At 40.8% G+C, this 16,932-nt stretch overlaps 1 protein-coding gene across 1 annotated transcript; it reads left to right on the plus strand.

Annotated features, from left to right (window-relative positions):
• Positions 1-3,637: 3,637 nt before the first annotated feature.
• Positions 3,638-16,595, plus strand: IFIT5 (interferon induced protein with tetratricopeptide repeats 5). Its single transcript, XM_040485826.1, has 2 exons — positions 3,638-3,886; positions 13,591-16,595. The coding sequence occupies exons 1-2, from the start codon at positions 3,882-3,884 to the stop codon at positions 15,032-15,034; spliced, it is 1,449 nt and encodes a 482-aa protein (XP_040341760.1). The 5' UTR covers positions 3,638-3,881; the 3' UTR covers positions 15,035-16,595.
• Positions 16,596-16,932: the final 337 nt, after the last annotated feature.

Here is a 16,932-nt window from a genome sequence, read left to right on the forward strand (position 1 = left end):
CAAAAGACTCCAGTAAAAATTTGCTAGAACTCGGGGCGCCTGGGTGGCGCAGTCGGTTAAGCGTCCGACTTCAGCCAGGTCACGATCTCGCGGTCTGTGAGTTCGAGCCCCGCGTCGGGCTCTGGGCTGATGGCTCAGAGCCTGGAGCCTGTTTCCGATTCTGTGTCTCCCTCTCTCTCTGCCCCTCGCCCGTTCATGCTCTGTCTCTCTCTGTCCCAAAAATAAATAAATGTTGAAAAAAAATTTGCTAGAACTAACAGATGAATTCAGCAAAGTCACAGGATATAAAATCAAAGTACAGAAATCTATTATATTCCCATACATCAATAATGAAGCAGCAGAAAAAGAAATCAAGGAATTGATCCCATTTATAACTGCACCTAAAACAATAAGATGCTTAGTAACCTAACTAAAGAGGTGAAAGATCTATACTCTGAAAACTATAGAACACTTATGAAAGAAATTGAAGAAGACACAAAGAAATGGAAAAGCATTCCATGCTCATGGATTGGAAGAACCAACATCTTTTAAATGTCTATAGTATCCAGGGGGCGCCTGGGTGGCGCAGTCGGTTAAGCGTCCGACTTCAGCCAGGTCACGATCTCGCGGTCCGTGAGTTCGAGCCCCGCATCAGGCTCTGGGCTGATGGCTCGGAGCCTGGAGCCTGTTTCCGATCTTGTGTCTCCCTCTCTCTCTGCCCCTCCCCCGTTCATGCTCTGTCTCTCTCTGTGCCAAAAATAAATTAAAAAAACGTTGAAAAAAAAATTAAAAAAAAAATAAATGTCTATAGTATCCAAAGCAATCTACACATTTAATGGAATCCCTATCAAAATACCACCAGCATTTTTCACAGAGCTAGAACAAACAGTCCTAACGTTTATTTGAAACACAAAATGACACCAAATAGCCAAAACAATCCTGAAAAAGAGAAGCAAAGCTGGAGGCATCATGATTTTGAACCTCAAGCTATATTACAAAGCTGTAATCATCAAACAGTTATGGTACTGGCACAAAAACAGACACATGGATGAATGTAACAGAACAGAAAACCCAGAAATGGACCCACAACTATATGGTCAACTAATATTCAACAAAACAGTAAAGAATATCCAATGGAAAAAAGCAGTCTCTTCAACAAATGATGTTGGGGAAACTGGACAGCAACATGCAGAAGAATGAAACTAGGCAACTTTCTTACACCATACACATCAATTCAAAATAGATGAAAGATCTAAATGTGAGACAGGAAACCATCAAAAATCCTAGAAGAGGATATAGGCAGCAACCTCTTCCACCTTCCAACCTTCTACCCTCCATCCACCAGTGGATGTAGCCACTTCTTACTAGACATGTTGCCAGAAGCAAGGGAAACAAAAGCAAAAATGAACTATTGGGACCTCATCAAGATAAAAATCTTCTGTACCGCGAAGGAAACAATCATCAAAACTCAAAGACAGCCTAGGGAATGGGAGAAGACATTTGCAAATGACATATCTGATAAAGGGTTAGTATCCAAAATCTGTAAAGAACTTATCTAACTCAACATCTAAAAAACAAACAGTCCAGTTAAGAAATGGGCAGCAGAAGACATGAATAGTCATTTTCACAAAGAAGACATCCAGGTGACTAACAGACACATGAAAAGATGCTCAACATCACTCCTCATCAGGAGATCAAAACCACAATGAGATTCCACCTCCCACCTGCCAGAAGGGCTAAAATTAACAACACAAGAAACAACAGATGTTGGCAAAGGTTGCAGAGAAAGGGAACCCTCTTGCACTGTCGGTGGGGATGCAAACTCTGGAACACAGTATGGAGATTCCTCAAAAAGTTAGAAATAGAACTACCCTATGATCCAGGAATTGCATTACTAAGTATTTACCAGAGGATACAAAAATACAGATTTGAAGCGGCACATGCACCCCGATGTTTATTGCAGCATTGTCAACAATAGCTAAACTATGGAGAGAACCCAAACGTCCATCGACTGATGAATGGATAGAGAAGAGGTGGTATGTATGTACACACACACACACACACACACACACACACACACACACACACAGGAATATTACTCAGCCATCATAAAAGGATGAAAGCATCCCATTTGCAACAATGTGGATGGAGCTAGAGTGTATACTATGCTAAGCAAAATAAGTCAGTCAGAGAAATACAAATACCGTATGGTTTCACTCATGTGTGGAATTTAGGAAACAAAACAGATGAACATGAGAGCAGAAAAAAGAGAGAGGGAGGCAAATCATAAGAGAACAAACTGAGGGTTGATGGAGGGAGGTGGATGGGGGAAGGGCTAAATGGGGGATGGGGATTAAGGAGGGCACTTGTCATAATGATCACTGGGTGTGGTATGTAAGTGATGAATCACTGAATTCTACTCCTGAAACCAATATCCCACTACATGTTAACTAACTAGAATTTAAATTAAAAATTGGAAGGAAAAAAAAACCCTTTCAGTACTTTTTCTAAAATGTGGTTTCCCACTTAAGATAAAGATTACAATAGCCTTCAGGCCCACCACATTACCTCTCTGATCTATATTCTTATGATTTTTTCCTTGTTCTCACCACTCCAACGACACCATCCATGCATGCCAAGTATGCTCCCTCCTCAAGCGATTTGCACTTAGTGTTTCCCATGTCTGGAATATTCTTCTCTAGCTCCATATCTACAGTGTTCACTTCTTCACCCACCTCAGATTTTTGCTCAATTGTGACTTTCTCAATGAAACCGGCCCTTATGAACATATTTATACTAGCAAAAATCACCCTGGAGTCAAAACCTCTCTATGCTTTTTCTCCATAGCACCATCTGATATATAATATTTTATTTGTTCTTTATTATTTCTATCTCCCATACTAGAAGATAACTTCCATAAAGCTAGGTCCTCTATCTTCATCATTGCTATATTGACAGTGCCTTGAACAATGGTTCTTAGCAGTTGTTCAATATAACTTGTTGAATGAATGAACGAATAAATCCAAGAGGAGCAAAAATTTTGGTTTATGGATATTTGGCATTTTCTGCTTAGACTACCAATACCACCCCATCTTTACGAATCTCATTATACGGAGCACGGTTGGCAAAGGCACAGAAAGCAGGCACTCTCACACAACTGTGAGTGGAGGTGTATAAACCTCTTTGCAAAGGTATTCTGCAATACCTATCAACTTTTTAAATGTATATGCATTTTGCCCCCCAAATCTCTTTAAATTTGCCCAACGGAAATAATGGCACGGGTGCACAGCACTGCACCTGTTTTGTTTGTTTGTCTGAATCAAGACTGGAAGCAGGGGCTTCAGTTTCAGCTTAGGATGCAGGAAGCTGGAAAGAGCATCGCTGCCACCCTTAAGACAAAAATAATGCTGAAGGATCTCCTGGCGTTTTATTTAAAAATAAATGAGGTTGCTCGAGCGCCACGCAGCCTCAGCGAGACAGGGGAGAGCCCAAAGTCCAGAGGGCCAGCTGCAAATTCCACACCGAACCACCGCGAGGTCCGTAAACGTACCCCCCACCCCCACCCTGGGTTCCTCAGCCCCGCTGGGGCCCCACTCAGCTCTCGCATAAGTTTCCGTTTCCTGGAACTGGACTCCGCCTAGTCCGGGATCAGATTCACTTTTCAGTTTCCTTTTCCCGCTCGGGTCCTGCGTTTAACAAAGCCCACGCCTGGGCAGCGACCTCGCGCCGCCGACGCCCCGCGGGAAGCGCGCGCCGCCCGCCCGCACTCCCCGCGCACGCGCACACGCCCGCCCGCGCGCGTCCCGCCGCTCGGCAGCTGGGGATCCCAGTCCTGAGGAGAAAGCCCGAGGGGACAGCCGCCCCTCTCCTCCCTCCCGGACGGCCCGCAGCGCCCAGCCACCATGAGGTGAGGGCTTTCCCCGCTTCTGCTCTCAGACTGCGTAGGCCTTTGTTTCAAGCCGGTGTTTTTCTTTCATTCCGTTGCCAGCGCAGCGGCACGGCCCTGCCGGGGGCCGAGCCCCTTGCACCCTGCAGCCGGGCGTCGTGTTCGGAGCGCTCCCCGAGAGCCCTGTCCCGGTCCCGGGCGTCTGGAGTCGGGCCTGGCGGGGAGGGTGACCGCGCGCGCTTCCCGGGAGCTCCGACCCTCCAGGGCGTCCGCGGTCAGGACTGTCGGGTCGGGGAGCCAGGCGACGCGCCCCGGGAGCCTGTGCCCTCCCTGCGGCTTTTCTCCGCGGCGGCGACGGCCGTGCTTGGTTGTCGGCCGCCCCCGGGCCGTTCCCGGGCGGCTTCTACGTGGCACGCGTCGCCTGAGGCCCGTCGCCTTCCTCCCCTTCCCGGGACCGCAGCTGCCATTCCCCCCGAGGTGGACAGACGCGGTTTGGCCGCAGCCCTGCAGTTGTCACCTAGGTCTACTACTGCCATTTTGCCTTTCCGATTCTGGGTCTGAGTCCTTCCCTTCCTGGGAGCTGCCTTTGTGCCGCGTCCAGATTCTTATTGTTCCCCCCAATCCGCTATTTTACGGGGGTGTCTTCATCTGTCTCCTTTACTGCCTTTTGGTGGTGGGGTCCTTTTCTCGCCCGTTTCGTATCCCCGGGGGCTGGCACCCTGCCCGGTGCGTGATTAGTGAAGCAGTTAATAAGTTGACGGATGAGATTTGGGGCTCCTGAAGCTGAAAGCCCTTTCTTCTCAATCCTGACTCTGAACATCTACTACTTGGGTGACCCAAAGCAAAGTTGCTTCCACGCTCTGAGTCTGTTCCTTATCTGTGCAAATTACTGGCATCCAAATCTTAGGCCTGTGGGCTTAATGCACGGCGTAGTACCTAATATTTGCAAATGTTTACTATTATTTTAAGTAAAAAAGAAATTTAATAAGTGCCTCGCTTCTCACATCTGTAACAAGGGAGGGAGGTATCAGGAAGGTGCCTGAAGAAACGAGGAGGAAAAGGGGGGTGCTCTGTATGTGTATGCAGGATGGGCTGGAAGAGGGGTGGACCCCAGTGGGGACTTTCTCCCAAGGACGATGAAAGACTGCTTCTTCCTGAGAAAAAGCCCCAAATTGCCTAAAGATAAATGTTGCCTTTTCAAACACAATAGCCTCTCTCTGCCAGCTTCCCAGAGACTGAATTTAAAAATTAAGCAGAGTTTAAAAAATAACATTTCTCGAGGCATCAAGTTGTGCATAAATTCCAGAGCCTGGGCAAGGCACTTCAGTGACTGAATAGCCCATTGAGATCTCACAACCACATTCGAATTACCTGAGGCAGCCCTCCTTAGCGTTCTTGAGCGGGGCTGGTGTAGACCTTCACAACAAAAGCAGATGTTCATTTTACTCTGTGGATGGACAGGGGGCTGGTTAGCCCATTTGTCACCCATCTGGGCAGGCTGTTAAGGAGATGTCTCGCCTCTGAGTTTGGTGCAGTTACACCAGAGTAAGGAACAAACTACCACGGGACAGCCATACCAGGTTTCCCAGTCAGGACCATAGGAAATAGTCCAAAACTTATTTTCAGAATCAAAACATGGAGCCAGACAGAGAGTATGCCAAGATATAAAGACAAGTGGGATAGGGAGAACTGCAGTGGGAGAAAAGTTTGGAGCCACTAGCAGGAAGCGAAGAACTAGTAAGAATTCCCTCCTCTGGAATCCAGGTACTTGTTATGCTGATCGCCTATACCTCTGGGCTGGACGTGCCAGAAATTGCCAGCATGTAACTACATTCATTCAACAAATATTTATTGAGCTTCTGTTAATTGCCTGGAATAATAGATTCCAGGGACACAGTAGTGAAAGATACAAAACTCAGAACAAGGTCCCTATTCTTATGGGGCTTAATTTAAAATGGGAGAAATAGGGGCGCCTGGGTGGCTCAATTGGCTGAGCATCTGGCTTCGGCTCAGGTCATGATCTCACAGGCTGGTGGGTTCAAGCCCCACATCGGGCCTGTGCTGACAGCTGAGAACTTGGAGCCTGCTTCAGATTCTGTGTCTTCCTCTCTCTGCCCCTCCCCAACTCGTGCCATGTCTCTGTCTCTCAAAAATAAATAAACATTTAAAAAAATTGCCTTTAATGGGGGAAATAAACAATAGATCAATACAGAAAGTGTTAAGAGCTACAAGGAAAATAAAATAGTGTAATGGGCTAAGAAAGTGATCTAGAATGGAGGGGGCTATTTTAGATAGTTCTGCCACAGGTGGCCTCCTGGGTAGGGAATGTTGGAACTGAGTTACAGGAAAGAACTAGTCATGTAAAGACTTAGGAGCAGAACATTGCAAGAATAAACACAACAGGGATAAAAGTCCTTGAATTCGATATGTTTGAGAGAGGAAGAAGGTCAATATGTCTAAAACAGTGAATGAGGAGAAAAGTAGGAGGAGAAAAGATTGGACAGATAGATAATACCAAGTCCTTTAGGGACTTCTAGGACATGACAAGGGCTGGATTAATATTTAAGGGTGACGGGGCGCCTGGGTGGCGCAGTCGGTTAAGCGTCCGACTTCAGCCAGGTCACGATCTCACGGTCCGTGAGTTCGAGCCCCGCGTCGGGCTCTGGGCTGATGGCTCAGAGCCTGGAGCCTGTTTCCGATTCTGTGTCTCCCTCTCTCTCTGCCCCTCCCCCGTTCATGCTCTGTCTCTCTCTGTCCCAAAGATAAATAAACGTTGAAAAAAAAAAATTAAAAAAAAAAATTTAAGGGTGTTGGGAAGCCATTGGGAGATTTTAAGCATGAGACTGACCTATCTGGTTCACATTTTCAAAAGTTTACTAGTACTCTGAGGGGATCAAGAGCCAATGCTGGGAGACCAGATATTTGCTCCACCTCAAAGGAAAGGTGATTGTGGTTTAGACTAGGAAGAAATGGAGTAGAAATGGAGAAAAGTGGATGGATTTGAGATGTATCTGGGTGATAGAATTAACAGGACTTCCTGTTGTATTGGATGAGAGGTTGAGGGAAGAAGAGAAATCAGATTTCTCCTAGATTATTTGGCCTGTGGAACTAAGAGGTGCCAAAAAAGATGAGGTCCTGAGGAGCAGGCTCAAGGAATCCAGATTTCTGGATTGGCTATGTTTGTTTGAGATGCCAGTTGATGTTTATTTTTAATGTTTATTTATTTTTTTTAATGTTTATTTTTGAGAGAGAGAGAAAGACAGTTTGAGCGGGGTAGGGGCAGTGAGAGAGGGAGACACAGAATCAGAAGCAGGATACAGGCTCTGAGCTGTCAGCACAGACCCCAACCCGGGGCTTGAACTCACATCTGTGAGATCGTGACCTGAGCCAAAGTTGGATGCTTGACTGAGCCATCCAGGTGCTCCTGAGATGCCAGTTGAACTTCTAACTGAAGATGTGAATAAAAAGTCATTAAGTTTGGAATTTAGGGCAAAGATCAGAGATCAAAGAAATATATTGGAAGATCATCAGGTCTACGTTAGAAAGTCTTGAATTGTGGGGAAAAAATATTTTAATTCACTTCTCTTAATAATAATGATAATTGGATCTTGATAACTAAGAGTTTTGCCCTTCCTTTGCACCATTTCAAAAAAATGTTTTAATCTTTATTTTTGAGAGAGAGAGAGACAAAGCAAGAGGGAGACACAGAATCCAAAGCAGGCTCCAGGCTCTGAGCTGTCAGCACAGAGCCCAACTCCTGAGCCAAAGTAGAACGCTCAACTGACTGAGCCACCCAGGCACCCCTGGTTCATTTTTAAAATATTTTTACCCAGCTTTTTTGTTGTTTGAGAGAATCACTAATCATCCTTAAGTAAACCTCTCTGCCACTCCTTATCTAAAGCACTGTGCACAGCAAGTCCTGGCGAGAAGTAGTTCATCTAAAACAACTGCAGCAATGTACAATGTTGTGACTTTAGAATGAGGGTTCATATTTGAAACCATTGTTTTCTTAACCTGAGACCTTTAAGTAAATATCTGGCATATCCTTTCTAATGGGCAGCCACACAGACCTCTTACCTGCTCTTTAAGCTGCTCTCTAAAATCCCTTTATTTTTATTTTTATTTTTATTTTTTTAGGTCATCCTGAGGCAAAGTGAATTTTAAATACATTATATATATCACGTATTTTAAAGCAAGCTCTTCTGTAAACAACCTCTAATTTTTATATTAAAGAAGTAGTATACCATTATGGTCGAAAGGCATTAGCTTTTCAGTCAGGCAGAACTAGGTTTGAATCTGGGCTCAGCCAGTTTATAGCTGTGTAACCTTGGAAACGTATTTTAAACTCTTATCTCCCTGTCTTCATCCATAAAATTGGGAAAATAATAAAAGATTCTTAGAAAAATTACATAGAATTCGTATAAAGTGCTTGGCACACTGCCTGGAATATAGTAAACTATCAATGAATGGTAGCTTCAGGGTTGTTATTTTTTTTTTTTTTTTTTTTAATTTTTGTGTTTTTGCTTTTTTTTTTTTTTTTTTTTTTTAAGTTTATCCATTCACCTTGAGAAAGAAAGAGATCATAGGGAGAGGGGAAGAGAGAGTGAGAGAGAGAATCTCAAGCATCTCTGCACTGTCATTGCAGAGCCAGATTCAGGGCTCGAACTCATGAACTGTGAGACCATGACCTGAACCGAAATCAATAGTCGGATGCTCAACCGACTGAGCCACCCAGGAGCCCCAGCTTCAGGGTTTTTTTGTTTTGTTTTGTTTTGAGTACTCATCTGATTCTAGATAGTATGTTATAAATAATATAACATTCATACTAACAAACTGAATCTGCAGTGAGCCCAGGTCCTTTGTTTAAGTTGTTTTTTAAAAATATGTCCTTGTCTGTCATTTAATTTAGCTCTTCACCTTGAATAAATAGCAGAAATTTCAAGTTAAAGGAAAGCTCTAACCTGTTGGGCTTGAAATCTTTTTATCTGTTAAGCCCTATAGGCCCAGTGTCTCTAACTCTCCCATCCCATATAGTAGCCATTAGTCATATATGTGGTTATTGTAATTAATTAAAAGTAAATAAAAAATTAGATTCCTTACCTGTACTAGTCACATTTCAAGTAATCAGTGGCCACATGTGGCCAGTGTGTCATATTATACAGCACACATAAGAACATTTCCATCATTGCAGGAAGTTCTTTTGGAAAGCTCTGGTGTAGAACCTACTACATATGCTAAAATGTGAGACCTGTATATTTAATTTTATTAATTAATTATAAATTTAAATGCCCCCTAAATATAATATTAAGTCAATTATTTATGTTTACATTTAGTATTTATTAAAATTGGAAAACAATTCATGGAGTAGTATTTGAGTTATAAATATGAAATGGTTTTATTTTTCCAATCACTACTACTAATGTGCAATTAATTCAGTTCTCTAACTCTTCTGTTACTTTTTGCTATTAGGACAGCCCCTTTCCAGTTCCTAACGACTCTGTCTGATTCCATTTAAAACCTCAATCTCATATTTTTTGGGTTTTTTTTGAGAGAGAGAACATGCATGCACAGGCAGAGGAGGGGCAGAGGAAGAGAGAGAATCTTAAGCAGACTCTACACCCAGCACTAGCCTGGCATATGAGATTATGACCTAAGCCAAAATCAAGAGTCATACACTTAACCAACTGAGCCACCCAGGTGCCCCACCATATGTGATTTAAAGCATTCTTCTCCTCCTTCTCACCCCCCACCAAATATTGATGTAAGTGCTCTACAGAAAGGGAAATATGATAGACTAGACTTTAGGATGACTGGCAAGGTGGGGGTGCAGCTTTAGCTAAGGTGATTAGGGGTACCACTCTTTAAAGCGCTGACATTTGAGCCAAGACAAGAATTGTGAGAATAAGTAAGCCCTAGAACTCTCTTAGGAAAAGTTTACAGAATGTGGGAATAAAAAGTACATGCAGATGCCCTTAGGTAGATACGTACTTCGCAGAAGAAATAACAAGGAAAATTTTTTAAAGGACTGTATGGCTGGAGCGCAGTGAGTGGGAGGAAAGTTGTACAAAATGAGGACAGAGAAGTAGTCAAGGGCTGGATGACATGGTTAGGAGTTTGAGACCGGAGATAAAGATTTGAATATTAACAATGTATAGCTTCGCTTCTGCGTCATGTTCTATCTTTCTTGCAGTTATCCTCACCTCTCTCCCCCAAGCATCATTTTTTTCCCTTACTACTGGATCATTCCTATTGGCATATCATTAAGTTATTAAAAATATTGTGAGTAAAAATTATTTTGACGATTCCCTCAGCCTCCTACCTTCCTTCCAGATATAGCTCTATTTCTCTACTTCCTTCATAGCAAAATTCCTTGATAAGAGTGGCCTGTATTCCCCATATCCACTTCTTTACCTTGCATTATCCCCTCAACCCACTCCAGTAATATTTTCATCCCTACCATTCTAGTGAAACACTTAACATGGTCCTCCACAGCTTTACTCCTGCTAAAACTGTGATCTCCTGTCTGCCCTCGATTACTTAATCTCTTAGAATCATTGTACACTTGAATATTGATCTCTCTTTCTCAAAATAAACATTTTCTTCCTTAGGCTTTCATTGATACTAGGTTTCTTAGTTTTCCAGCTCCCTCACTGATTATTCTTTCTTGGCCTCCTTCCCTGGTCATTCTACTCTGCTTCATTTAGAGTGTCCTGCGGCTTAGTTTTTGACCTTCTCTGTCTATGCTCACTCCTTAGGTAATTTCATTCTAGATATTGTGGTTTTAAAGGTCATCTGCATGTTGATGACTCCCAATTTTATATCTGTAGTTCTAACTTCACTCCTTGTTCCTGGTATTTTCTTCATTAATATCCAACTTCATACTTGGTATCTTCACTTGAGTGTGTAATAGACATCTCAAAATTAATATTTCCAAATAGTCCTCTTGATTTATCAACTTACTTCCTGAATTCAAAAGCATAGGCATCATCCTGCATTTCTTCTTTTCCTTATGGCCCTCCCTATACCCAGTCCATCAGAAAGACCTGTCAACTCTGCCTCAAATATAACGAGTCCAGTCCTCACTAACCCCATACTGCAACCACAGTGTAAGCTTGCATCATCTCTCCTTGGATTTCCTCTACAGCTTCTTTCATGTCTCCTTCAGGGAGATTTGCTCTGGCCATGTTCTTGAAATTTTAACCACTTCTCAGAACCCCTGCCAACTTTCCATTCCCCCACCACCACCCTTTCTGCTTTATTTTTCTTTTTATTACCATCTCACATACTCTATACTTTCATTTATTTTTTTTCCATTTATTTTTTTGTCTTTTCTTGGTACACACCACTGCCCTATCTATTATAAGCTACATGAAGTCAGGTTGTTTTTTCTCTTTTGTTAATGGGTGTATCCCAACACTTAGAACAGTGCCCTCTACATTGTAGGCTCTTAGTACATCTTGGTTGAATAAATAATTTCCCTATCAGTTTCCCAACTTCCTCTCTTGATGCTTGATTGTCCATTCTCCTCAGAGCAGCCAGAGGGATTTTTTTTTAAAAACTCTTACTTCAAATTGCCCCTTTCAAAAAGGCTATTCATTCACAATTATAACGGAAGTACTCCCCCAACCACCATCACCCTTAATCCCATTACTCTGATTTTTTTTTTCTTAGCTTAATTAGCACTTACTACTATCTGGAATTATAGTGTCCATTTGTTTTCATATTGATTTGTTTACATATTTGTTTTCCATCAACTCCTTTTGTTCCTTCCTCTCCCAGAATGGAATTGCCATGAAGAAAGGGCCGTTTTCGAACTTGTTCACTGCTATATCCATACAACTAGAATATTGCCTGGCATATATGACATGAGGTGGTCAATAAATGTTTTGAGGGCACTATTACTATAATTCCCAAAGACATTAATATAACTATATATTTCACATACAAGTGGGTGGAGGATTCTGTGTGCATCAGAAAGGGAAATAAACATACATTCACACACACATGCCCTGTATACTGTTCATCCCATAATTAGGGCATTTTCGTCTTTGAGAGAAGACTTAAGGAATTTATTTTCTGTACATTTCTTAATTATAGTTAATAGTAGATTTAGAAAGTCTTTCCTGACTGCCACACCACCACTATCAGCAAAACAAATGAATAAAGCCAGAAATGTTAATTAGTTGCAGACAGTAGAAACCTAATTCAGAGTGGCTTAAGCAGACAGAGAGAGGTTATTTCCTTAAGTAAATAGAAGTCCAGAGCAGACGAGGTGATCCAGGCAAAACTAGTTACTGTCATGAACAATTTCTCTTTCTTCCCATCTAAGCTGTGCTTTCCTCTCTGTTAGATTCTTTCTCAAGCAGGCTGACTCTCCCCGAGTTTGGAAAGATGTCCACCGGCAAATCTAAGCTTATATCCTACCAACTTAAACTTTTTAGAAGGAAGGTGGATAGTTCTATCAAAGTCCCATTTCAGCACAATTGTATTTTAATTGGACTATCTCTGAATAAATCCCTGGGACCAGATGATGGCCGGAATATCATGTGTCTTCCCAGACTAAGCAGTAGACAGCCCATTTCAAATCACATAGACTGAGAGTAGAGGGAGATGTTCCAGAAATGGAAACCAAAAGAGGCATCCTTACCAAGTAAAAACCACAGATGTCCACAGCATCGGATTACATATGTTTCCTGGGTCACTTGCGAGAAACTTCATGCTGAGTTGTAATTGACTACTTATAAGGTCTGTATAAGCAGGGCTGTGTCTTGTTCGCAGTTACATACCAAGGGTTATCTAGAAAATCTTACACATAAAAGGTTCTCAGTAATGAGTAAATATTTCCTTGTCCTTCCTTTCCCCTTCATCTTCCTAGTTTCAGAGATAGTGTTTCCAGTGTGCCCTGCAGATATTCCACTGTGCCTTGCACAAAGGGAGCTCAACAAATACTGTAAAGTGAATTTTAGGGGCAATGATAGGGTAATAATAAGTATTAGCTATTGTTGCCCACAACCCCAGAGTTCAGAAGGATGTAGCACTTAATATCAAATTTACTAAGCTTACTAAATTTCCTTTTGCCTTTCCCCCATCTATTTGGAAATATCTGTTACTCTCCTTTTATCTGTCTCAAACTTATGCTTCTCCTCATCTTGTGGTATACCAGTTACTGTGTGTTTCTGTGACTTTTCTCTCTGTGGAGTTTCCTTCCTTTCCTTCGTCTCTCTCCTCGTCCTTCCTTCTTTCACAAAAATGATGCGTTGGTATGGCTTCTGTGTCTCCTCCAGTGTGCTTCTTTTTCTTATTTCTCACCTCCTCTTCTCCCCCTTCCTACTCATAATACAGAAGTGTAATTTTTATATTAATTATTGACTGTGTATATAGTTATTATTCTTAATTTTTAAGGCAAGTAAATAAAAACATTTTAAATTCCCTTTTGTAAAAATTGGAGGTACTGGTGGGTTAGTGACTGCCAAAGGAAATATATATTCTGTGACATAGAAAACCCTGACATCTCTCCAGAGCTGCTTTTGCAATAAATAATGATAATATTTCTAGACTTTAATTCTACACCAAGGAAATTAGTATAAAGTTGTAGGGGACTAGTGCTTGAACTGTAAGATCAAATAAAAGATAGAAGTGTTGTTAAGCAAAAAACAGTATTTAAGGTTTAAAGATTGATTATTTCCTTTATTTCTTCAAAGTTAAAAAGGATTTTATCTTTGCAGTGAAATTCCTAAGGACTCCTTGAAGGCCCTTCTGTTGGAGTTAGAATGTCACTTTACATGGAATTTACTTAAGGAAGACATTGACCTGTTTGATGTGGAAGATACAATTGGGCAACAGCTTGAATTTCTCACCACAAAATCCAGACTCACTCTTTATAACCTATTGGCCTATGTGAAACACCTAAAAGGCCAAAATCAAGATGCCCTAGAATGCTTGGAACAAGCAGAAGAAATAATCCGGCGAGAACATTCAGACAAAGAGGAAATACGAAGTCTGGTCACTTGGGGAAACTATGCCTGGGTATATTATCACATGGACCAGCTCAAAGAAGCTCAGAAGTATATAGACAAGATAGCAAACGTTTGTAAGAAATTGTCTAGTCCTTCTAACTACAAGTTGGAGCGTCCTGAGATTGACTGTGAAAAAGGGTGGGCACTCTTGAAATTTGGAGGAAAGTATTACCAAAAGGCTAAAGCAGCTTTTGAGAAGGCTTTGGAAGTGGAACCTGACAATCCAGAATTTAACATTGGCTATGCCATCACGGTGTATCGGCTGGATGATTCTGACAGAGAGGGGTCTATAAAGAGCTTTTCTCTGGGTCCTCTGAGGAAAGCTGTTACCCTGAACCCAGATAACTCCTACATTAAAGTTTTTCTGGCACTAAAGCTTCAAGATGTACATGCAGAAGCTGAAGGGGAAAGGTATATTGAAGAAATCCTGGACCAAATATCATCCCAACCTTATGTCCTTCGTTATGCAGCCAAATTCTACAGGAGAAAAAATTCCTGGGACAAAGCTCTTGAACTTTTGAAAAAGGCCTTGGAGGTGACACCAACCTCTTCTTTCCTGCATCACCAGATGGGACTTTGCTATAGGGCACAAATGATCCAAATCAAGAAGGCCACACGCAACAGACCTAAAGGAAAGGATAAACTAAAAGTTGATGAGCTAATTACATCTGCTATATCTCATTTCAAAGCAGCTGTGGAAAGAGACTCTATGTTTGCATTTGCCTACACGGATCTGGCCAACATGTATGCTGAGGGAGGCCAGTATAGCAATGCTGAAGACATTTTCCAGAAAGCCCTTCGTCTGGAGAACATAACTGATGATCACAAACATCAGATCCACTATCACTATGGCCGCTTTCAGGAATTTCACCGCAAATCGGAAAGTACTGCTATCCACCATTATTTAGAAGCCTTAAAGGTCAAAGACCGGTCGTCCTTACGCACCAAATTGACAAGTGCTCTGAAGAAATTAGCTATCAAGAGACTTGGTCACAATGCTTCAGATGTGCAGAGTTTAAGTGCCCTAGGGTTTGTTTACAAGCTGGAAGGAGAAAAGAGGCAAGCTGCTGAGTACTATGAGAGGGCCCAAAAGGTAGATCCAGAAAATGCAGAATTCATTACCGCTCTCTGTGAACTTCGACTTTCTATTTAAACACATACTCTAGGAGATTAGTTATAAGCTTTTGTCTCCATTTTGGGTTGTATTTTTTGTTTATTATTTTAATCCATTGTTCATTATAGAGCCAATTCTTTTGAATGATTATTATGTACTAAGCATTATGCTAAATACTATTTTATATATGTAATGATGAATCTTTTTGCTGTTTTCTTCTCTTTTAAATTCATATAATCTTTGAGAAACAGAAACATTTCAGCTCTTATAACTCTTAAAAATGGTTTGGTCATTATGACTTTATACCCTTTATCTTTGTTATTTATAATAAGTTTTTATTAAATTTTATCAAATTTCCCATATTATTCACACAGTGAGTATAATTCTGCATAAACGCTTGACACCTAGGTCAGGAATATTCTTTCAGCAGAATTATATTAGTTAAGCTTTTAACTGTGTAGCTTGCAGAAGATGAACCCTTCAGTTACAGATGTTCTCACTTTGAGAACCTGATAGTCACCTAAAGAATCCTCTTTGGTGAAAGAAAAATGTTCATAATAATAAAAGACTTGTTATCTATGGTGCCTTTAATAAAAGGAGAAAAATCTAGAACAGGAAAAAAAATTTCTTTAAATACAGAACTAAGGGACCCATGAGAAATCACAAGCATTATCTCCCAAAATGTTCATTAAGTAGCTAGAAATAGTTGTGAGAAAAAAAAGTGAATGGAAAATCATATCTCAAGTTTCTCTGGTTCTTTTAACTAGAAGAATGAACTTAAACTAATCTAGATGAAATTAATTTTATTCTTTCACATTAAAATTGCAGTATTTTTAGTTTAAAATCGTTAAGCTTGAAAGCAGACTAATTGGGAAATTGGGAGAAATGATAGACAAATGGGTAAAATAGATGTCCCTAACATACATCCCTAGATTAACAAGATTTCAGTGATTTGGGTTTCGGTCTGGACTGGATCATTCTCATACCCCCAATTTCTGATCTTTGGTTCACTATTTCAGTATTCTGAAGTTACTTCTGTGAATCTTTTTCTTTTGTCTAAAGTTTTCAGACTGACATGTTTTCCTACAGATCCTTTCAGTTTTAATATCCATCTTGAAGGGTCACTGCTTAAGAGCGCTTACCCCAGGGGACATTGTTAATTGGGATATTGCTAAAAGTAGCATCTCTAATGTTGCTTCTTTGATTATGGACTACACAATTATATTTACCACCACAGTATTAGTGGGAAAGTGTGCCATGTGATTTAATTCTCCATACCTCTACTGTAGCTCTGAAAACTACTGTATATATGTTTGTGTGTTTTTTACTTTTTGTTACTTTTTAAATTTTTTTTCCTGTTATGGTTTTGATTATTACAAAAGTAATGAATTCTCACTGTAAAATTTCAAACTTAGCAGAAGCATATGAATTTAAAATAAGAGCACTCCCCTCACCCTTCCCTAATTCTATGCCCCCATGGTAATCTGTTAACAATTTAATATGTATCCTTCCAGATATTTTTTCAATGCATATTCAAACATACATCCATACTACAATGTATTTCATAAATTAAATTTTTAAAAATGTTTGTTTTACTTAAGCCCCTGCTGTTTTTGTTTATTTTGCTCATTTGCTTATTCAAGAAAGAAGAATGGGAAGGGAATGATCTTTACTTAAGTATTTCAGAAATTTGGGACTGAAGTCCTGACCTATCAGTAGAAGCCTGTGTTACACTCTGCAGCAAATATTTTATTTTGCAGCAAGTCATTTTCCCCCACTGGGATAATGTAATTAAGGTTATATTCCCAAGTAAGGAATTTGCACACAATGTAATACAGATATGATATCAAAACAATGGCACAACTATAAGCCTCTATTTAAATACTTAAATAGAGTCTATTAAGTGACTTTAAAATTCACTAGAGGGGCGCTTGGGT

This window comes from Herpailurus yagouaroundi, unplaced genomic scaffold, assembly GCF_014898765.1.
Source record: "Herpailurus yagouaroundi ecotype Mexico unplaced genomic scaffold, PumYag 163, whole genome shotgun sequence".
NCBI classification, from domain to species: domain Eukaryota; kingdom Metazoa; phylum Chordata; class Mammalia; order Carnivora; family Felidae; genus Herpailurus; species Herpailurus yagouaroundi.